The following is a 24013-nucleotide window of genomic DNA, read 5'->3' as shown; positions in this document are numbered from 1 at the left end:
AAACGCAGGCCACAGGCGCAGGGCGTCTGGTTGGGTGTGTGTGTGTGTGTTTATTTGATATGGGCCCTCACAGGTCATCAACCCCCTCCCCCAATTGCCAGCAAACATTCCTGTCAAGCGCTCAAACAGCGGGGCTGAGCTGCTATTGCGGGCCGGGTACAGAGTAACATCCGTGGTACCTGTTGCCATTGCTTTTGCTACCGTAGGAACGACGGCCCAGTGGGTCACTTACAGCAGTTCAAACGAACAGAAGCCAACAAACGTTTCCTAACAAAACCGTCGAAGCGACATTAAGATAGCAGTGGCGCCGGTAAAAAACAAGTTGTTGTCAAGAGATGCGCGAGGGTGAAGTACTGCTGGTACTGGTATACCGGGCCTGATAAAACACCTTACCGTAACGATTCTAATAAAAGCCGTTCCTGTGCATTAAAAACTATGAAGTGACAGGAGCGACAAATAATTGTAAGGGTGAAACCGTAGACATTGTCCTTATGGCTGCTGCACACAGGTTCCTGATACGCTTGCAGATGTGTACATGCGTATATCACAGTAAGCCATCATAGGCAGAACGACAGTGAAACGGAGAGCGCATACAGATAGATAATATCTATAGGCAGTCAGAGGATCGAAGCGAAATTTGCGTTACGGGCTATTTCTTTTCACGTATCGGCGTAGTGGCAGGCGTATCTCTCTTGTCGTTGTTGCTAACATTATTATTTTGACGATTGGTATTTGCACGTGCTATCAGTGCATCTTTGAGTGAAATGCTCTAACAAGCCTTCAGAAATTGCTGAATAGATGTTACGTAAACGAAGGCTGGACTAGTTCATTCATTGTCGAGTACCTATATGTACTACCGTATAAACGAGTAGTGCTGTTATAGTTGATTTCAACTGCCTTTTGATTTGTCTGTGATATATATATATATATATATATATATATATATATATATATATATACATATCATATATAAAGACAAGAAAGAAGCTAATTAAGCTGAACAAGCCCACTTATCGCATCATCCGCACCAGTTGGATGGCAGTAACATGGGCTGGATAATCAAATTACACCGCTATTATTGCGGCTACTGGACATGTCAAGGGTCATCGGGGCTTACTTCAGCCAGTTAGAGGAGACGTCAGCAACAGTGGCCGGACCGCATGCGTCCCCCGGCGCCCCGCCCCCAACAACAAACAGCGTCGGCGTTTGTACAATCAACCATCGTCAGCTGTTACGAAGAGACGAAGTCTTCGACAGACAGATGACCTTGCTCCTACATTTGTGCTTAAAAAATTTTGAGCCAAGAGCATCGGTTGTCAACACCGCTTGGTCTGCCAGAATGATTTAGTTATCGAAAAGCTACTTTGACCTATGTACGCTCAGCTGCAACAATAGCAGGCGTCACATGAATAGCAGCAGCAGCAGCAGGAAACGTAATGCAAGGTTCTGCCTAATGCTTTCGTTCGTTCGCGCTTTCGGGCAAAACAAACGATACTGACCAGCAAACTGAGCTTTCATTCGGAAGCGGTAAAGTCTTTCCACCCCACAGAGGGTTGACCGTCGACGACCCATTGATTGACTGCAGCTATTGCCTTTCACTCATGCACTAGTCGATTGCGGTTCCAGCACATCTAGTATTCCGCTGGCACACAACTTCGGATCAATCTGGATCATCGCGTGTAGCCGAGGCAGCTTACGGTGACTTGGTCGCAAGAAGTCTGAGAACTGTGCCAGCGAGGACAATAATGAAGAGCGTGTCATCCTCATTGACATGGCCACGTTCATTACACCTCATATGACTTTACATGGATCTGACTTGCTACATACAATTTGTTGATTCACAAAAATTACTACATTTGTTGTCGTGGATATTTAAAGGTAAACCCACGGTAGCGGCCCATCAGATGCAACCAGCGCTTACCTGGAACACAGAAAGGTGACATAAACTTAATATATATATATATATAGCGGGTATTTAGCGTGTATGCATTGCGTACATTCACGCAACACGACATATGTAAGAGGATAACTCAACATCAGCTGTTCTTGTCGGCATTTTTAAACAACACATAGTTATAATTCAATTTGATTACGAACTCAACCAGTCTGACTAGGCGACAATAATAACGATTTATCACCAGGCTCCTGAAGGCACTTATGTTATTAACAACGAAGGAAGCTTTTCACACTGAAACGCAAGCAATCAACCAGCCGACGAAGCTCTGCCAGGATGAGATGGCGAAAGCGAGCTCGAGCGGCGATGAATCAAAGGTCGTTCTAGTAAGATTATGATTTAGGGGCTGCTGTGCGACAGTGGGACGACAAGATCAAGCGAATAAGATAATAACACAAGGAGTAAGAACGATATGGGGTGAGTTTATTGCTATTAATTAGCACGGGGTGCCAGCAGGCATAAAATAGCAGCAAAAATGAAGCACGTGTACGTGAAGCAGTCAAGACGCTTCATTACGTAACCGGTCGCGAGACGGGAGGGAAGTAAGAGCGGAAGCCGGAACGAACCGCTAGCCAAAGTACACAGAGAACAGAAAAATCTACAACGTTGACGGTATCCGTATTCGAACCTGTTGTTATCGGTTCAGCGTCTTCAAATAGGGACGATACTAATAGGAAGTAGCTCTGTACCTATCGATGTTAACTGGCCGTGAAAATTCTTCCGTAGAGAGCAATTTTTATGTGGACAACACTCACGTAGATAAGCTTAATAACAATACGAAGAATAGTATACGGCGCGTTTGATTGATACGCATTTGTCTCACTATGTATCTATCTAAAAATGCATATGGATCCTACTCGTCTTTTTGGAGTTGCTTCCCATTACGGCAGATTGATAAGTGCCATTGAGAGCCGGTGGAAGATGACGCCGTCCGCTAGCGCACGCGCCTGGGTTTCGATATAGTTTCATTTTCATCGTAAGTGGCGCTGTCTACGAAAGTAAAACGTACATTGTCGTGCGAAAGCAATTTCATGTCTGCTGAGCACCTGTGTTCTTTAGTTTTAACGACAATTTCCCTTCACTGGATCCAAACAATCTTCACGCCCTGCCGCCTCCTGATCTTTCTCGCTTTCCACGCTCAATATAGATTGCTATAGTCTGTCTTCCCGAACACGACGCTACTTCCGAGGCACGAGGCGAGGCCCGCGTCGTACTATCGACCCTTTCTTCCTTATTACGTCCCTTCCAGATGAAAACAGTTGACGGGTGAAATTATTTTCGTTGACTCGCCGCTAGCTACGAATGGCCGGCTTTCAGCCTCCAAGGCGTCCGCTTGCTCCGTTTCGTTCACACTCGTGCTCGGTAAAGGAATTGCGTGAACGCAATGCGCAATGGGTAGCCGGGCACGTCTTGCTCATTTACATTATTTCCGTCGTCAGTAAGCTTACTACCTTCTTCGACTTGGACTCTATCGTCAACGAGCTGACTACTGACTCGAGAGAAGCAACGGCCTGTCTGTTGAAGTGATTATTATTATTGCTCGCGCCGGACCTCCACTACTACGAGCGGCGACAGCGCGGCTGCTGACAAGCGGCAACGATAACCGTTGCGGCCGCGGCGAAAGGAATGGGGCCGGCTGCACACGTGACGATCTGGAATGAATTTATTTATTTATTTGTTCAGTCTTCCGCCCGCTATCTCGATAAATCATTCATGTTTACTGTTGTAATTGTTGTTCTTCACTGACGTCACCACCGACCGCAGCGCCGCCCCTGCAGTTGTCATTTCTGTGGCTGTTCGTGACAACTGCAACTATTACAATATCTGTATTGTTCATGGTGCAGCGGCGATGTCGCGGCCGATGGTTTCGCCTCTAACTGCGCTACATATGACAGTGGTTGTTCAGAGAGACGCCGACAGACATCGGTCATTAATAGGAATAGTTGGAGAGGACCAGGTAACGGTAGTCGGACCATAGTTGAACCCTGTTGTTACGGCCGCCGCTAGTCTGCGATGTGATTGGACCCCCGAACTTCTCTGTCTCCGTTAGCAGTATAGTACGTGTAGTCTATCGTTTTTTTTTTCAATAATAATCGTCGACTTCACAACGATAGCCGAAACGCCGGCCCCATCCTTGCTGCATCAACGCTGCCATATTGCTAGACAACAAATCGTACGCTAACGGGTATGGGAAAACTGTTGAAGCCGCACTAGTCAACAGTCGGAGGCTGGCACAGAATACGGACGGCCGCCGGTCTGACGAAGATGGGTATCGCTGCATTTTGTCAGATTGTGACATGAATTCGCCGATATGTTGTTTCTTTTGCACTGAAAACGCGCTGTTCGTATAGATTCTCTCCTAATCGTTCGATACCAGGTCCTGTCAAGTCTAAATTATTCGCTTGCTCGAAGACGTCGTTATTGATCCCGGTGATCCTTTGAGGCATCGTTAACGTAGCCGACGCTAAGCTACTGTATATTATTTGTATATAGTGTACATGTGCATCTGTGCCAATGACGAGCAAGATGGGCAAAAACAATTTGTAGTGACAGTCTTGTCTACGTATTCGATTCTACCAATACCACGATTCAGACCGTGAGGGGCGGTACAACAGTCGTCCAATTACAACTGCTCTGAATGAACTCTTTTCCAAGTCTTGTCTAAGATCAGCCAACCGGCTAGCCAAACCTGCAACGGGTCCTCTGATACTAGGGGCTTTCACGACATTAAGAGTAACGACGATATTCGTTAGCAACGAGTCTTAACTGGTGCGCTATATTTGGCGACAACTATAACGCTGTCTTGGACGTGTGCAGCGCTGGCATTCCACTTCAAAGCGGCTCGCGTCTGCTCCGCTGAGATTAGACGGCCACCGACGGCCGTCTAATTCACCCAGCCCCAGAGACTGCTGAACACATTGCTCTAGCTACGCGATCAGAGAAAATTGTATTATGTCTCGTGAAACACGAGAAAAAAATCAATGACTAACGGATGGACAGACATACTAACATGCACAGCGCACTTCCACAATCACTGATCGGGAAACGGCAGGCCTAAGCTACCATTCTGTTATCCAGTTATGTCTATATAATTCATATTCATCGCACCACGCTGCCTGCAGACGGCAGCTGTTAAAAACTATCCAGTCCGTCAGGCAGCGCCGCGGCTACCTCCGATGTTAGGCGTCGTATTGCGACCGTCACAATCACCATCCTGAAAAGTCATCATGATTCTTCACTGCTGAAGACCCTTCTGTGGACTCATCAACATCTTAGCCAATACGATCACAAGGGCACTACGATTGATTACATATTCACTACTGTCATACTCAAGCTCAGCAGAGCAACCCGGAGAACGTTAGAAAGTCAGCAGCACAACCTTCGCTGAATAAATGGATATATGTAGTCCATACGGCGACAGCAGTCCGACAGCTGATTTCCTCTATGAATCCTTCATGAGACCGTTTTTGCATCGCGTTATGTTGCCACACGTACGCGAATCTGTACGCCTTTCAGCGACTGCACAAGTAGATATGATGAGTGGGTAGTTAGGAGATTCACTTTAGTCTGGATAGCTGCTTGCCTTAACGGACAGAGTATCGTTCGTCTGAGACGGGGCAGGACCGTCGTTGTTTCGCTAGTCGTCCGCGGGTCGATGTCCTCGTCATCATCATCTACTGGATTCAGAGCTGAAGTAGCAGCAGGGCCGGCAGTTGTCGCTGTAGTTTTATCGAATAGATGAATTGAAAAGCTGAGGCGTAGGAGGAGGTGCGGATAACGAAGGCAACAACTGCGGTAGTTGCGATAATCAACCTGAAGCGCTTTGAATTTGAAACTCTTCCAGTGAACCAAATGAGCGTTTCAGACATCTAGGTAAAACAAGATCGATATGAGCTCAATGAGAAACAACTTCACCTTGTATGAACCACACCCTTATTCACAGTCTGCGGCAGCAGCTGCTGTCGCTGCTGCTTCGTGTTCTTCTATCTGCTGCACGCACATGCGCTGCAGTGAAACGCTGTTAGAGGCCTAGTGAAGCGAAAGGCCGCTTTCGTTACTACTGCTGCTGGCGTAATCTTTCGTCTGGTGCCAGAGATGGTTATGCTATCAAAAGTAGTTACAAAAGATCCAGGAGACGCCGCATCAAGTTTCTGGGGCCCTTTTACTGAAATATCACCCTAAACCAGTCGACCCCTATGGGCTTTACTATTTATTCCCATCGTCCGTTGGTTAACGCTCGCGCGATCCGTTTCTACACCCCGACCGCTTCTTCTCTACTCCGTCCCGCACCACCTTTAACGACTTTCCAGCAGTAAACAAGCTCGACCAATTCTGCAACAAGTCAGTTTTTGGCAGTAGTGACGCAGACACGCTCACGAATTGGGAGGCACGAAAAAAGGGCCCATAAGAACAAAAATGTATCACTACGATACCTGCGTCCTCATGCTTTTGTCCATGAGCGACAATATCAAATCATAGCTAACATACAGGGGATGGGGGTGAAAAGTACTTCAACATAGAGAGGGAAAGCACAACATTTGATAGAATAGCTGGATGGAAATAGGTAAGTAGGTAGGCGGAAAGCGTGCGCGCATCACTTAGCTACTACCAAAAGCTAGGAGAAGCCCCGGTCGTAAACTTAAACCTCCTGGGAGCGGCTTACCAGTCTAACACCAGTTTCCCTCCTGAAAATACAATTACTTGGCTTTTGCCGAAAGAAGCCGTTGTTACTGCTAAGGACAAGAGTCCGCCAAGGACAGCTCTCACAGGAGAACGAGTCTGTCTCATTTTTTTCCGGGTGCAAAGGCTGGTAGAGGTGCTAGTTACAGTAGAGGGTCATTTCAGTTATCGTAGCCTTGCGACAAAATAACTGTATGATTGTTCCGTTCGTTGTTTGGGTGTGGCCGAAAAGTGGACGGCATCCTTCTACCGCCGCCGCAGCAGATCGCTTGCTTTGCTTTCTTCTTCTGTTTCTCCCAACCAACAGCAACGCCTTCATCTAAAATAGTGTAACGTTTTTAAGCAAAGGTGCGAAGCCGTAGAAGAACTGAATTGAAAATCGTTTTACTCCGGATGCCCTGTCCTTCATCTTCTATTCGTAATGTCTGCCGTAGCCATTATCGATTTTTTTGACAGCGTCTGATATTATTCTTGCATTGCAGCAGGAAGTAGTCAACGCACAGCATGACAAATGTGTTTATATCTTCTTGTATTTGAGTACGATACATCGTAAATACAATGTCAATCTGTATATACTCTATTTATGTACATACATTGTGTTACATGAACAGGCACTATTGTGGGTTACAAAACCGTCAGCCAATGTTCGTTGCTTTTACTGTCATTTCTGTTTGCAAGTTTTCCATCTGTATACACCCCTGGTCGTATATATATCGTATATATATAGAAATATAAACGAATTTTGTGCAGTTCCTAATCTTGCTGTTATAGTTGTTGCTACCGGAATAAAGCCGCAGCAATCGCATTGCTGCGTCCGAGTATCTGCGCGGCGCGACAACTCCATAGGACCAACGACTCAGAGACACGAAATGGTCGACTGCTCTTTTCGCATTTCTAAATTTTATCTCCACCTACTATCGGATGCAGACAGGGCGATGTTCTTTGGCTAGAAACTCATAGGCCAAAGGATAAGGAAAAAAGGCCATGGAGCAATCAGGCATAAACCTAAATATTACCATTATAACCGCTGGCACCATCAACAGCAGCAGCTTAACGCCTGCAGCACGCACCGCACAAGAACCAATACGTCCTGCTTTGCATCTTGAGAGGCAACAGCAGCAGCAGCACTGCTGGGATTGAGGAGTTCTCTCGACATCGACTGTTGATCAGGACGACTATCCAGCTAGGGCTGGTCCCCCACTCTGTCAACTTCATCGGTAGCGGTAGCAGATGAAGAAAGGTAAAATAATCAGGACGGGGAAATACGAAAGAAAAAATACGGTGGAAAAGGCCCAACCGGGGCCTCTTCGAATGCCAAAAAGATAGCCACCCAAAGCGTCGGAGCGTTCCTGTATTCAGCTGAACTCTGCGACTGAAAGCCGAAATGAAAACGGATCCATCCTTTTTGACAATCTCCTGCAGGAATCTATCAGTTAACCAAAGCTCGACCTGCCACAAGTAATACATAAAACAAATTCTGACTCTGCTTGCTCAAAACAGTCCAACGACAACAAAAACAAAAATAAAAGCTCCAATTAGAAACCTCGAAGCTCAACGATCACCTCTTCTAGATCTCATCATCCTTTTCGTTTTAGATATAGATACAGTTGGCTTAGCTTTCCAGATGCCCGGGCACTATTTTACTATGTAAATATCCGCTCTATTTACCAGATATTAGTAACATTAATGGTATTTATTACGTACGACTGACATGTGTATAATACCCGGCTTGCCCCCGGACGGAAACAAAAACAATCCTAAGCAATAAAGTATCCTTAATGTTCCAGCAAATATCGGAAACAGGAGATATGCTCATTTCGTCCATTTCCTGTTATGTGCTCCTGCACCTGCTGCTGTCCATGGTGCTTTTTCGCAGCTTTCAGCCTAACCAAGTCCATCAAATCGTCTTAGTCTATTGCCGCCCCGGCAGCAGCAACTCGGCCTTCCTCCAAAACCGTTGCCACTTCTTCGAGAGTTAGGTTGCCATTCTCACTGGCGCACGGCAGATGGAGCAGGTTTTACCGAACAGTAATCATAAGTACTTGTTTTGCACTAGGTCGTGACAGAAGAAACTGCTTTTTTTACCCACAACCAATGCCGGAAGTCGTCTTTCCCGTAGTAGTTATTTTCCATAGAAGTGGTTTATAGAAGTTTCACAGTGGATCGCAGAAATAGTCATATACATAATAAGTGAAATGATCCAACCCAAGTTGGACTGAAGTCTAATTTGGTCAAAAATCAAAGTTCAGCTTTAAATGTCTATGTTGTATACGCCTTCCGTTAAAACATTTGCATAAAAGGCCGGATGTATTAACCAGTGTTTTTGTGGTAAAATGTCAGACGAAGACATCATGCAAGTGAGATGTGATGGTAAGGATCGTGTTAGAAATAAACTTCCTGTTGATGAACAATTGACGATCATCTAGAGGTTCTCACCATAAACTGTAATCGTGCTATTGACCCTTAGCAGCCATCTACGTTTGACAGTTGGATGCCACATACAATCATTTCTAGCTTCAATCGTAATCGATGCGTGGCGCAGTTCGTTGAGAGGAATGATCGGGCTCTAATTTTTATAGCATGAAGAACATTATCGTGGCAAGGACCATCAGGTCCTTTCGACCAACATGCTCACTCGTGTGAAACAGCAGCTGGGGCGGACGTCGCAACAGTAGACGTGTTTTGCTCGATATTTCCTAAAAGAACTCTACGGGCGGAGCTGGCCGAAGGGGCCAGGAGAGTTAATGCCTACAACAGCCGAAGCAGTAACTTAGGCCAGGCCGATATCACGATAATAGGTTCTAAGGCTGCCGCCAACGTCGCCATTCATCTTCAGCTTGTGGGGTTCCACCATATGATCCGAGACAAACAGAGGATGCGCAAATGAACCAGTAGCATCGCCGCATCAGCAGAATGCCGACACATCTATCTATCGACGTATTTATAATAATACATTCTACGAGCGACGCCCGGAGCGTCACACCGACGAAGCTACATAGACTCCAACCAAACAGACGGACAGATTACCTAGCCCCACGATCTGCACAAAAGATCCACATATATCCTATCCACCCATATTATCATGTAGATTCGTCACTAGAGCCACACTAGAATTTCACAAATACACACACACTCACTCACACACCGGGACAAGTAAGCACAAGAAAAGACAACGGCAATAACAAGGTATCCTAGTCCGTGCCTCGTAAAGTGATTCTTCGGTGTTCTAGCAGCAGATGGTGTTAGCAATCTGTCGGACTTTTAGCTGAGCTAGCTAGATCATAAGCAACAAGCGAGAGACCATAACGAAAATAACCACCGCTGGCTGTCGCTCCTTGTCTGCAACTCAAGTAGCGGCGGTAACAACAAGGTTGGACGCGCTATAGACGATCAAGGAAGGGTGACTCACTCGTCAGGGAACCCTTGAAGTTCAGTGAAGAGGAACCTGCCTCTTATGGTCTGATCGGTGCTGAAGCACCAGACAGGCAACTCAAAGCGATGCAGGAAAAACTCGGCCATCAAACGACGCAGGGTACCTATTGTACAAGGCTATCCACATAAGTACGTGCCTGGTTGCTGCCTGGAGGCATAGTTACCGCGTTTAACAACTGAATAATAACTGAGCACAGTGGGTTTTCTACGACGACGGCGGCGGCGGCGGCGGCGGCGGCGGCGGCGGCATCTGTCTGCGAACGGTATCGAAGTAGATAACGTCGAAACGCGCCACATTCATGCTGTGGAAGGATTCGTGTTGGTTCATAAAAAGCATACATATGCGTTTCTATAATAAATAACCAATAACGCACAAGCGTGGCGTCGCCCGGTACATATAATCACATCCTATACATGATCAAACATCTACCTCAAGTTTGTACATTCTTGGCCAATTGAACTGCCCCAGCAGTAGATCATGGTCACTTTACGGATGAAGTTACAGCACTAAAATTCAATTATTTTGAATAACTTATATACAGCCAACTACCCGATATGGGCCTTGATAAATTAGATGGGAAAATAAGAACAGAAATAAGACAGCAGGACCGTGAGAACGTAGTGCGCTTTTGCCATATAATTTGAGTCAAAGTTATCTCCACTTGAACCTTTGCATCCCCGCTCCCCCTCGATGACCAGGCAACGACGAGCAGGTAACAGGCTTACTGACTATTGTTGAAAACGCCAGCTAGTCTTATAGGTGTAGCCGGCTAGATCTAATACGAATTAACCCTGCAACTCGACCAAATATTAATAGATCTCGATTAACAGTTAATCGCTGCCCAAACGGGCTCAGGCCGACCGCACTTAGGCTCATGCACAGCAAGCGTTCATGTGTCGGTATAGCATATCATTTCCGCATCAATACGAATACATGTATATGTGTATATATATATATACATGTGTATCTGTATTTAGGTATCGAGTGGAGAATGTCAGTCAAGAATACCCAGGGATGGGGCAAGAACAGAAAAGCGGCGGAAAAGAGGTGCTTGGTGACGGCGTTTTGCACTGAAATGACAGCATTGTTTCGTAGAGATGGTAATTTATAATTAGGTGCCAGAAACAGTCGTCGACTGATAAACTATGGACTGTCACAAAAAGCGCTCGTTAAGCATTTCCAGCATATCCGTGTAAATGCGAAATGTATGAAACTAACAATTAAAATCAAAGAGAGCTTTTAGAAACCTACCGCTCATAATCGCCACGGATAACAACTGCATACACGTATTACATACATGGTCAATGAAAAAATATCGAAATAAGTGGAATCTTTTTTGTCGATGGCCCATAGTATAGTACATAGACATACAGGTACGTGTTTCAAATTCAGATTATCGATAGTTCGACCGCTTAAGCGAATGTATGACGAGGACCTAAATTTTTATCTGTAAACCCTGTTCTATATTTCTATAAAAATAATTAAAACACTATCAATCGATTTTACATGTGTAGGTTATCGAGAAGTAAACGTTTACATAGAAACAAACAGCCTTTGATTGCGATTAGCCAGATGAACCCTGTTATTGATTAAAGTTACTGTTCAATATGAATGTATAGATTGCAGTGATCTATAACAAAACACATCCATCATACTATAGATTTATAGGTTGGCCTGACTAATGACAGCGAGCTTTGGGTCCGACGCGTTTCCCGGTGCAAAAAACTAGTCTGACGTCCCTTAGTCGTAGGCGTATTGTACTTCTATACATTACCTAAAATATATATGCATATGTTTCCTTTTTTTTTGTCTATTTACTGAGCACGTACTGCCAAATTTAAAAAAACAAAGTCGTTCTGTTGTAAGGATAAAAAAAGTCATCTATGCTCCGCGGCCGTTGGCCACTATTGTTCGCCTTGATGTGACGATGAATACGAGAAGTCTCTTTTCGGCTCTACGTTTTGCCCTCCTGTCCCTTGTGCTCACTGCAATCTTCGACCTTCTTGCTCGTGCGCCTGTACCACCCCCGAAGAAAGAATACAATTCCAAAAAAGCGAAAGCAATCCGCCCAGCGCCAACAATTCTCAAGCGGAGGCACGGAGTCGGCACCAATTGAACTGCAATGGTCGAAGCCCCTTCTGAGCACCAGTTACTGATCTTGAACTCTGTCAGATTAATAAAAACGCATGGCAAATGGAAGAACAGAATACTGGGATTTGCAAAGAACCCGTTCACGCCAGTGTGTATCGACGAAAGTACAGCAGATAGTAAAAAAAACTCTAGCAAATTTTTGTTGACAACGCCACCACAACCATTGCTGAGACTTTTTTTCTCATGATATGGTTAGACAGCTCTACGTTAAATCAGACGTAGGACTATCAAGACATATTTTGCTCAACGCGATAGAGGTAAGACGACAATGTTCTATGACTGTAAGATACTCTTGTATTTGGGCTTCTATCGAGCCAATACTATGTCTCCATAGCAATTCATACTTTTCGCTCAAAGTGCAACAATATATTTATCATAGGGAAGTAGATGAGGAAACTCTAACAGCTGAGCTACAACGAGCAACACAGTTTCTCAACCATCCAATTATCCATTGCTGAATCTCAACGAGCAGTTGAGATTCACCAATGGATAATTTTGTATGAAAAATCTGGCAACACTTTTCCAGATAAGTGCAAAAAGAAACAGATCAGGAGCAAGCGCACAAACTTTGCGAATACAACGCCTTACAACACAGCGTAAAAGGTAAAGAAGTCCAACTTGATACAGATGGTGTTTAAGTTTCAATTTTCCAGGAAAACGAAGATCAAAGACAATCTATACATAAGCGTATTTCTAGCACTTTGAAACAATTAAGATACATATGACAATATAGGTAAATCTACCATACGATTGCCCGGAGTTAGCGAACCTTAAGAATTTCGTCACTTACAAATGGCGCATGCTTTCTTTTGTCTGTATTGCTAGACAAAGCTCATGAGGTATGACCTTCTAGCCTTCCTTTTGACAATCCACAAATCGTATTCTTAACGAAGTCTGTTTTTTTGACGCCGCTGTGCGGCTATATACAAAAAACTGTGCTTCTACAGTAGCTTACTTCACTTGTATATCATAATAATATGGCTACCTCAGTATTCGTACGTATAGCTTTTTGTGTCCGCTTGTAAAGGTTTTTGTGTCTGTGTGTTTGCGTCCCGCGTCCCTATAGCGATGTGACCTGCCGCTCAGGCGAAGTCATCAGAGGCGGGTTGTGGATTGTCAGCCGACAACCCCAGCTGGTGACGCCGTAAGCCTCAGTCTGTAAGAACGATTGCAAGTAGCACGGTTAAGTAGGAACAGCTTCAGAAGCTACAGCAGAAGGCGCAGCCGTAGAGAAGAACTCCTGTGTAACAGTACCACTTTACCATCGCGAGTTCTAATAGAACAATTCCTTTGTTTCTTCGTTTATTTTTTCGTTCCAGCATCCATTCCATCTCGACAGGCGACAAACGAAAGGACACAAAGCCGGATGAGCGTAGTGGCAGCATTTACAGAGATAGCTAGTGAAGCGGCGGTGGCGACGACGGCGGCGGCGGCGGCAGCGGCGGCGGCGGCGACGGCGACGGCGACGGCGACGACGACGACGACGATGACGTGGACAGTGCGGCACACGTCTGTTGGGGCGGGTGACTGGTTTAGATAACCCACTGTGCCTGACTGTGCCTGTGCGTATCTGTTCCTCTGCCAATTTCTGTGTTTGTGCTTATGTGAGTGACTCCGAACGGTGAACCCTGGCATTGGCTGTAATATTGCCGCTAACGGTCGCGTTGGACCCCCCTCCCCCCATCACACTGAGTTAGAGATAAAGTCGCGTCGCTGTGACCGTCCATTTACCCGCCACAGGCTACGAGCGTTGAACACATTTCCTCTTGTCTTCCATTTTTCTCTTAGTCTCACCGTGCCACTCTGGCTATCTTTTGCTTTGGTATAAAATGGCAAAGCACCCTAGAATTCCCGTGCTACAGCGAGAAATGGACAGCGTGTCTATATACAACACATTTTTCTTTATAATTATAAACAGATACAGTGTTTAGAGATATTGATGTGTCATAACAGCTACTGAAGGAAACGGTCTAGAGGTGTGGCTAGATAGGACATTTGTGCACAAACGCAAGGGCTGTCTACAAGTCTCCAAATAACACGACACGAACATGGACCTAATCCCGTTCGCACATATCCATACGGGACCAAGGTGCTTACTCTGTCTAAATATAAGAGCTTATCTACGGCCAATCATATACGATGCAAACAGATCTGTAGGATCAATGTCAGCTGGGAAAGCTCTGTATATATACGCAAAAATTACTACAGCAAGCAAAGCTGTGCTGAGATAGATAAGCTCACGAAAATGTAACGTCTACAAAACTGAAGATCATTTTTTATGCTGTTATATGTTTTTATGTTGTATCTGTTTTGATTTTTTTCTTACACCGTCGTCAAGCTTCAGTTCCAGCTAAATGTATCCGGTTAGAACAAATGTCATTAACAATCACAATTATTCTGCACGTTTCTGAAATTAGCAGACGACGCCGAGTCTTCTACCCCATTAACGAACACTGTTGCCACAATGCTGCTGCCACGAGCACAGATACACCTTTTTGTGGAATCTTTTTAGTCTACCGCAATTTAGCCTATTTTGTGCCCATCGAGCGCTGCTAGGAGCTAAGCGGCTTACATCATGATTATAAATACACATAAAAAGAGACGCCCGCGCCCAGGCGTGTCGTCACACATCGCCCCCTTTACGTTTTACCAAAAAATTTCAATCATTCGCCGCTCAACAGCGACAAAATTCGCTCTCAAGAACAACGCCAACCTTCGCCGATCGCCGCCGCAGCTATAAAAGTAGACATACAAAAAATCGTCTTGTTCTACGTCATATAAGAAGGAGACTTCAGTAGCCTGAGGACTGAATACACAAATCAGTGAAGAGAGAGTCACTCTGTTGTCATAAGGGTAGCAAAAATAATAAGTATAATGATTGTGTATGTTTTCTTGGTCAGTAGGTCCTGCGTCGCTTCTCCTTCTTGTCACGATTAAAATTCCAAGTGTGAATGGAATAGATTAAATGAAAGACGAACGACATCAATTTGTAGGCGGTATAGATTTCAAGTACATCGAGTACATGTGTCACATTTCTGTGTAACAGGTGTCTGTACCAGCAATACGAGTTTCAACGCGAGTCTTCATTAGGAAACACACACATGTATCTCTTTTTGCTTGCTTTTTTGGCTGGCATCAGTCATGCTATGTTTCTTATTATTTTTACTGAGCACAAGAATTGCAGTAGTTTGACGTGTTATTTTTTCACCCAGGGATTCACAGCCCCAATGACAACATTAAGACTCTTCTAAAGTGAATCGAACTGCCTTCGGCTGCACGACGGAAGTACAAAGTTGACCGTCTCAATCTTGAACAATAATTCTGGAGAGCGACAACGGGACCGATCCAAATTGGATATACCCTCGTGGTTACTGTAGTCCTCTCACCACCATAGTCCAGACCACGTTCATTATAGTCAGTCATTTCCTGCCGGATATCTGACTTTTGCTTGTTCAGGACAGATAGCTCCTTAACATTCCATTTTACAGAAGCCCTTAGTTACCGCCTCTTAAAAGTCTTTTGCCCTTTTAAACCGGCCGATACCTAATTCTTGAGGGTTTGCTTTCGCTGCTTGCCAATGCGACCAAATAGAGAGAGTGCCCTCGTGTCGCCGCCGACGCTATCAAAGACAGCGTCGCGACTATGACTGCTGTTACCACGACAATAACAAACACAATGAGGTTACCTCATCATCCGTGTGCTACAAAAAAGCAAAAAGACAAATCGTGCGCCATTAAAGGCGAGTACTGTTGTTATTGCCATAGACGCCTGCTTCACTTGTGTCGTTAGGTCTAGGTAACAGACTAGCCGTTGTGGCATCGTCAGACTTCAATACCGCCGATGGAGACAAGTCGGGAATCGAATTGGGAAAGAGACGGAACTGATCGGGGCGACTCAACGGGACCCCAACGGTTGAACGACTGGACTAACGATCGATACCACACTGTTCGTTGCTGCCACCCTTATCCCCGACAGTGCAGCTAACACCGCGGCAACCACCGTTTCCTTGACCCTAGTATCATCCCTGCAACCGCCACTCCAACGTGAACAATTACACCCACTACCTATTTTAATGATGTATTTTGGCCTTTGAGCGAGGCTTGACTCGGAACGGTGCCTCCCGCTTCTGCTACTACTTGAGACCGGCTGGTAGATTCGGGGGGTGCGCAGGGTGGGTGGAGCCGATGAGCAAGAGCAAAAACAGATAGAACGGGGGGGGGGGGGGAGAGAGCAGCAGTCTGCCCACTCTTCCCGCGTGTTACACAGTGGATGTAATACGGAAAGAGCTACCAACCACAGTTGAAGACACCCGCATGTAGTGTCTTTTCACGAAAGGGGCAGTTGCGGTACGAGGTCAGAGAGAATGCACCGTTCGTTTTCTATTCCTTATTTGGCTCTTTTGTCGTTTTGATTCCAACGAGTCGAGTGCTGCGGCGTCGCATGAAAGCGAACGGACGCAGAATATCTTCGAAAGGAGTTTTATAATTAGTCATGCCGCAGCGTTGTGAGGCAATTTATAATCCAAAAGGAAGACTGCAATAAAATGCACATAAAACTCATTGGCTTAAACAGTGGTTCTTATTATTCATATTTAACGAATACTGCTAATAGTTAGCAAGCGTGATCCTATTTTAATTTCGAAATTATAGGATAGCTACGCCTGACGCATCATCGACTGAACTCCTAAGTCAGTGACGGCTGGAATATATCTTTTCGTAGCAACACTTTACGTAGTTTAACTACGTGTATTAGTCATGTGGGTACTGTTGTGGATATGCCGGACGTAGCCCGAACTAACTAGACGATTACTCAACGTTTACGGTAAAAATGTTATTTCCAACGAATGTGATAGCATCGCAAATTCTCGCACCCGCTTCAAGTTCTTATTAACCGATCACGAGCCTTATCAGTTTATGATGGCCTAGCTTATAGTCTCGTATATGAGATAAGCATCACACGCACGTCCACAGAAATGACAGACAGACTTGGTCTAGAGACTAGAGGTAAGGCGCTGCAGTCGACACGAATATTTAAACTTTACTGACCTTAAAGTAAGTTTCTTTCTTGCGGTTACTTCGAATTAAACGACGTTATTTTGTTAACGCATTACTATTACTGGCAGCTCCAAAATACGCTTCTCTTAATAGGCTTGCATTAAGCATCCTTTCTTTAAACTTGAGGCTATGAATTATACAGATAAAGGCATCACATTAACAGAAGGGCCTAATCGATTGCCATTGCTTTATAACTGCCCTATAGGGATGTGTATGTGGGCGTATTATGCCATTCTTTTGCTTCAAATATCGCAGTGATAATGCACATTTTCCTGGGAGTTTTTTTTTTTTGTTTTCAGTTGGAAATTCTTTTTAATAAAACATTTCTCATCTCGCAGTCGGGCGCTGTTACTTACAGCTTTTATAAAGCCCAGAGGCAAAAACCGAGGAGGCGATAGAACATCGTTCCCATATAGCTGCAATGTGCATACACACATAATCTACTTGCTGCATACGTGCGATTCGATCACAAGATGTGACTAAGATGAAAAAAAAACACTCTTTCATAGAGTTCGGCAATGTCATATACTGAATAGTCTTATTTTAGCTGCACAAGCCGACAGATAACGAGATGACAATGTTCGCCACTCTGCGGCCATTTTGTCGCAAACGATAACGATGGTAACGGGGTGATTGTGATTACAATTATAGTTATGCTCTAGCTCGTACAGTCGTTTGTTTCGCACCTTTTCATTTACCCCCCGATATGGCCGTCTGGTTGTTCCATCCGCATAGCCGCTGTCCTCCACCCAGGTTGATGTTGACTGATTTTCTGGTATGTCGACTCTCCCTGTTTTGCATCCTATTCCCGTCATCGTCATCATCATTGTCGGCGTCATAATCAAAGTTGTTGATCGCGAACGTTGCACACCGCGCGCGCACCGCTTGAATTTCTGTCCAGGGGGTTGGCTAATATGCCAGTTACTAGTTGGATTGGACGGCGGTCGAAGAGTGGTATAGTAGATATATGAAGCCATGGCAGCAGGTGGCTCCTTCAAACTCTGAGTTGCTCAATAAGAGTTGGCCACCTTTAGTGGAGCGTTCGTAAGTTAAATATAGAGAGTGGTCAAGCTTTGCTAAGTTGCTAGTCTGTCGTCCGATAGTAGGCCATCCCCTCGCAACATCCGGTGGTTAAGGAATCAAAGATCAATCAAAAAGTCCTGAATTATAGGGGGTATATCACCACACTGCATGTATGTGATGGATGCAAACTTCAATAGCCACTTTCTGTTCCCCAGACATCCTTACATATTGCAGTTGCTTCTAGAACACTACGCAATATTTGTTCAATGCGACCATCTACAAGATATCGTATGCGACGGATCCATAGAATTAAAGGATATTTCTACTTATAATATTGTATATACATATAATATTATAGAAAACAATATTCACGTATGGCTCAACAATTCCACTTAACAAATTCTGACCAGTATATAGTAGTAGTATTTAGTATAGAATATATTACTAGTTATAAGACCTTCGTTCATCTTGTCTAGAATGAAATCGTCGATTTCCTGCTGGCAAACTAGCAAATGCATGTCAAAGACCTTATTGTTTGTTAGCTTAATTTATTTCCAACAGGAATCCTGAATGTAAATACACTTGCTTTATTATTATTGCCTCTTAGGCAAAACCCCCACATGACCTTTTGCTTATTTACGCCACCGAGGTGTATTTTAGCACACTGCCCTACTGTGCTCGTGTTTAGCTCCCTGCATACGTGAATCAACAATGTCTTCTGCAACAGCCTGTCAAAGGTACAGATGCAGGAAGCATTGCGTTAGTAATGGGACCTGGCGATATAAATATAATAGAAATGGAAAAGCGCATGTCACAAAAAACATCTGTGCGCCCGTTCATAATAGCGACTGAGACAACGATGAGGGCAAAAAGGCGAAGGAGCGCAAGCAACAAAACACTTTTACCATAATCACCATTACAAGACACCAGAGATATTAAACAGCCCCTCAGAAATCAACCAATCCAACGACCCTTGTTTTTTGCCTCTTCCTATCGTCGTCTCGCCGAAATGCAATATTGTTATTAATTATTAATATAGGGCACCGCTTAATTCTGCCTTTAACACGTGATTTTTGTACATATCCTCTACTACAATGGCAGTCATTTGTCGTTTAGACAATGAACCGCTAAAATCCTTTATCACTCCTGCAATAAACACATACATACGGCACACAACATCCTACACAGCTCCTACATGTATACGATAAAACAGGTACTCCTATAGATGATTAAAATGACGTGTATGCTGAGAACCAGAAGCGTAATACTAGCTTCAGTGAATGAAGCAAATTCGAGAACCAGCAGGTTTATATTGCTTCAATATTACTCAAGATAAATGTCTAAGCAAAGGCAGTGGCAGCGGAAATAATAAGAAACGCTGCATGTCGTCCACTAACTGTCATCATTGTTGGCCACAAATGCATTAGTTGAGTAGTTCAGATTAAAAAGAGGTTCCGACGAATGGCCAATGAAAGGCATTGAGGGTAATACGTTGCGTTATTGTGGATGCCCTCATTCGTCAACAGATACACAAACATACATACACACACACACACACACACGCACACGCACGCCCACACACTAAAAGATACAAAAATCGTCACACATCCCAACGGGTTTCATCATGGCATCTACAGGAGTTATGGATTCTAAGAATATCCAGTAGTAAGCATATTATATTGAATTTAGTCCAAAAAACGAAATGCCCCTCTGCGTATCTGTATACCTCACCTCTCAACGTGTATCCGCCGCGCAGCTAAGCAATCAGCCGCAAATTAAAGTTTTATCGAACGTTTGCCATGGCCGCAATGGCGCCTAGCAATAATGCGAGTTGCGGTAAGGCTCGCGTTATACTTCACTGACAGTGCTGGAGAGGATAATGGCAGTTTGGTCACCCAACTGCTGTGTTATCAGCGTTCTTGCTGCACATGTGCTCTTTTCTGGGTTGGGTTCACCCGATATTAATATTAGTTTTTATGAGTAGTGTAATTAGGCAATGCATAAAAAACCATTCACTGTAATGACATTTCATGGAAGTTCGGATGTCCGATTATTGTCATTTATTGCTGTTATTTACCTTTCCGAGGAATTTGCCCTTGAGGTACGTGATCTTGGTCTGTCGATCGATGATGTATTCAGGCACCTCGATGGTGTTGTTGTTGTTGGCTTGAAGCTTTGCCGATTGTCGCAGATTATCTCTGGCGAGATCGGAACCGGATAACACTTCGTTCGGGGTAACACAGCCGGAATCGGCGCTCCCTCCAGCTCTCAAACCATCATAACTTCGGCCACCCTCCAAACTGCTGGGTGTACTTCGGCGCGATAGAGAGCGCGATCTCGACACAGTAAGGCTCTCAGCTTTTGGACTCGAGTTCGGTGTCGTCAAGTGATAATTGTGTTGCTGTTGTTGTTGTTGCTGCTGCTGCTGCTGCTGCTGCTGCACCGAAAGGACACAACCGAGCGAACTCATCTCGCCGAATAGTTGTTGTTTGTCACGTGCGATCCAGCGTGTTTCGAGGTTTACGTTCGAAAAGGTCGCTGAAGTTGAGCTGTCTGCAGCAAATCACATTGACGTTTCCTGTATATGCACCGACGGTTCGCGGGTAGTGACAGCGATGGCTTGAACGGATTTAAGGGGTTAAGCCGCACAGGGGTACAAATGCTGCAGCAGCAACAGGTCTAGTGGCCCTGTCGTCGGGCGGTTATCGCCTATCAGTGACTTGAGTCTCGTTACTAGACACTATAACTTTTCGTTCTTTTTTTTTCTGCTGCTTCTAAGCAGAAATAGCACCCAAAACTCGTTCACACTTTGCCCATTATAACAGCTTAATGAATTTCACATAAAGGTGACGGTCACCGACATTGCAGCTGCTACTATAGCTTTTTTGTAGTCTCTTTCTCTGCAAAATATGAATACCCACTGCGGACCTAATAATTTAGGAACAACAGTGAATTTGACAACCTAAAAAAAAAAACTCGTTGTCAACTTGATAAAATCATCAAAGTAATCCGATCATAACGGGTCTTATTCGCCAGAAATCCCATATATATTTGCACGCTTCAAACGAAAATAGCTATAACGTGAATTGTCACCGATAGAATTCGACCTGCTTTAAATGTCGCCAGCGCATCAATGGCGCTAACAGGATAAACCAATCCTAATAATAACTGAAACTAGAACTAGAAGATACTGCTAGCACACAAAGAAAGCTGGCCAGATTAATAGTGGACACTTGCTGAATCTTTTTTCGCTCTAATTGATCACGAGACGTTTACAATTCCACGAATCGAGTAACGAGGATCATCGCGCCGTATCGACGTCACGAAGCACCGTAACGAAAAACGAACGAACAATTGCAATCCGGTCGAATAGTCGATTTCGTATTGAACACTTGTCACGCCGTATTTGTACACACTGTATATTATTATTAAATGGCTTTCGCTCAGTCCTGTTATCTCGTTACCTTAGCTGCCCGCAGTTACTTTGATCTCACTCCTGCCACTTTGTGTTAACAGTAAACGACGCTTGACAGCGTTTTGATAGCAATGGTTCCTGGACCACGCTATCTGCTTAGGGGGCAAATGACAGGTAGGTTAACGGGATGTAATTACATGGTGACATCCGTTCTTTTTTAGGCGGACTATGCACACAAATTGCCTACGACGTAACTCCAACTCTTAGTGCGCTCAAGCAGTTACCTTTGCTGACACTGTCGCTCGATACGAAGTCACAGTGTTCGTCCAGAGTACACTCTCGAGCTAACCGCCTGACTGCCGGCAGCGGAGCGTCGTCTTCACGTCGCTTCGCCCCCGCTGACTGAACACATGCTTGTCGCGTCTCCCAAACAAACTTCGTCCTCACTTAACCCGCCAGGCGGCGCTGGCGTTTGACTAAGACTTGTCGACAGTAGCGCCATCCGTTGGCTAAGCAGGGAAGCAGCTGCTATCGATTGACTAGACGGTCGCTGCCCCTCGATGGACGCTCAGTGTGTAGACAATGGCGGCTGGTGGGTCTTACAGATGCACCGGAACGGGACAAGGGACGGCAGGGAGACGGACTTGCCACTACTTTGAATTGTGTGGCGCTATACGTGACACTACCGGTGGAACGGAGTCACCGTTCACCTGAAGAAATCTTCGCTAGAGCGGCTACGGGGGACGCGAGAACGGGGTGATGGGGGTTGTACGTACCGCGGCTCTGTTGTGCTGGTGCTTTTCGAAGAAGGGTACACGAGCCCAGGTGCCCATTGGAAATGACCGGAGGCCCACTAGCTAGCTAGTTCGTTGGTTAACTACGTCGGGTAACATTCTATTGGACAGAGGTGGGCAACTAATGACAGCTGGTACGGTGTACGTAATAGGAAGACCAAACTGCTAGCTGAATGACACCTAGATGAAGAAATATTTTCAGAATGTTGTCAAGGCCTGTTTTGTGTGCGCCGGACGATGGATGAGGCTTAGGACAAAATAGGACGTGGCAAGCTTGGAGGCGGGGGGGGGGGGGGGGGGTGACTCGTTTCATGTGTTCAGTCCTATGGGATAGTTAGAGTGGAACGTACTATTGCAGCAGTCTACGATGCGTGTGCTAGGCACGGGCTATAACCGCCGTTAGCAGGCCAAAGCGGTGCAGGCGACCCAATTAGGGTCAGTGGCCTTTTAACTCGACTGCCAGAGTGGATGCACGACGCAGAGAGATGCCGTCAGGCGTGAACTAGGTTCCGCAGCCCTTCTCGTACTGCTACTGCTGTTGCCACCACCAGCGTACTTAGTATTCGCGCAGTACATCTACGGACGCTTCTTATGTCATACGCTGGCACGAACGTCGTAAACCTGGCACGAGGTTGGGTAACCTGGACGAACTTTCGAGCGCTTGCCTTACAAGCGCTAGGCGTCTTTGGCTGAATGCCAAGCTGTGCAAAGGCAGAAAGCACAAATAAATACGCAATGACAAAGGCGCACGGTCATACGTGCGAACTTGAACGTGGGAGCTAAGCAGAATTCAAAAGAAGGGCTTAAAAACAAAGTACGTCTTTTCTTCTAGCGCCGTTGTATTATTGATGTACATATATGTGTTTTTAGAATATGTGGACTACTTCACCGAACTCTATAGCGCTCTGTATTCTGGCGATGCATCTTTAAGGGTTCATATGCTGCTGTTAAGGTCTGCTATTGTCTGTTGGAACATTTGACGCATTAGAGTATCAGCTGTCTATCAAACTAAGAAGGTGCAAGACGCCTTCACGCTCTTTTTGATATTTCATTATCGACTTCAGCAGCAAGCTGATCCAACAACCCGCATAGGGGTTACACCGGAATAGAGTCGGAGTATAGGCATTTTATTCGCAGAAAAACGTCTTAGCTAGCCACTTTAACGCAGTGTATAAACATAAGTATAGTCACATCTATTACTTGTCTTTTCTTGCTACCCTTACAGCAAATCTGGTACTAGTATGGATATTGCGCTAGCGTTGTTTTTGATGGGCTCATCCTTCATCATTCAGGGCTACTCGCCAGTGGATAAACTTGCTACAAATCAACGAACTACTGAAAGGTCACTCGAAAGCATTTATCCAAATAATTATTTGGTTAGCAGAAAACACCAAGACGCTCAGTACTAGCTCACACGTTTAAGCGAGCATAATTTGTAACGGTAGCCCTTCGAATCTACGGAATATCCTTTTTTGTTTCTTTCTACATGCACTTATTTTCGCAACTGTC

The 24013-nt window shown here is 45.0% G+C and overlaps 1 protein-coding gene across 3 annotated transcripts in view; it reads right to left on the bottom strand.

Moving 5' to 3' along the window:
* The window catches only part of LOC111272355 (uncharacterized), a 60786-nt gene extending 38661 nt beyond the window's left edge, over positions 1 to 22125 (bottom strand). The window contains exons 1-2 of one of the 3 annotated variants that reach the window (XM_022853772.2): positions 20373 to 22125; positions 1789 to 1921 (exon numbers count right to left, since the gene is read on the bottom strand). In XM_022853772.2, the coding sequence (XP_022709507.1) occupies positions 1901 to 1921; positions 20373 to 20765 (414 nt within the window). In that variant the 5' untranslated portion in view covers positions 20766 to 22125 and the 3' untranslated portion in view covers positions 1789 to 1900. Of the gene's footprint in view, positions 1 to 1788; positions 1922 to 17437; positions 19024 to 20372 lie in introns of those variants that run through there. The other 2 variants (XM_022853770.2, XM_086973244.1) reach the window with 2 other exon arrangements.
* Between the last annotated feature and the right edge of the window lie 1888 nt (positions 22126 to 24013).

The sequence above is a fragment of the Varroa jacobsoni genome, unplaced genomic scaffold (assembly GCF_002532875.2).
Source record: "Varroa jacobsoni isolate VJ856 unplaced genomic scaffold, vjacob_1.0 contig02053, whole genome shotgun sequence".
NCBI classification, from domain to species: domain Eukaryota; kingdom Metazoa; phylum Arthropoda; class Arachnida; order Mesostigmata; family Varroidae; genus Varroa; species Varroa jacobsoni.
Note: the sequence above shows the minus strand (reverse complement) of the source record. Positions and strands in the feature narration are given on the sequence as shown.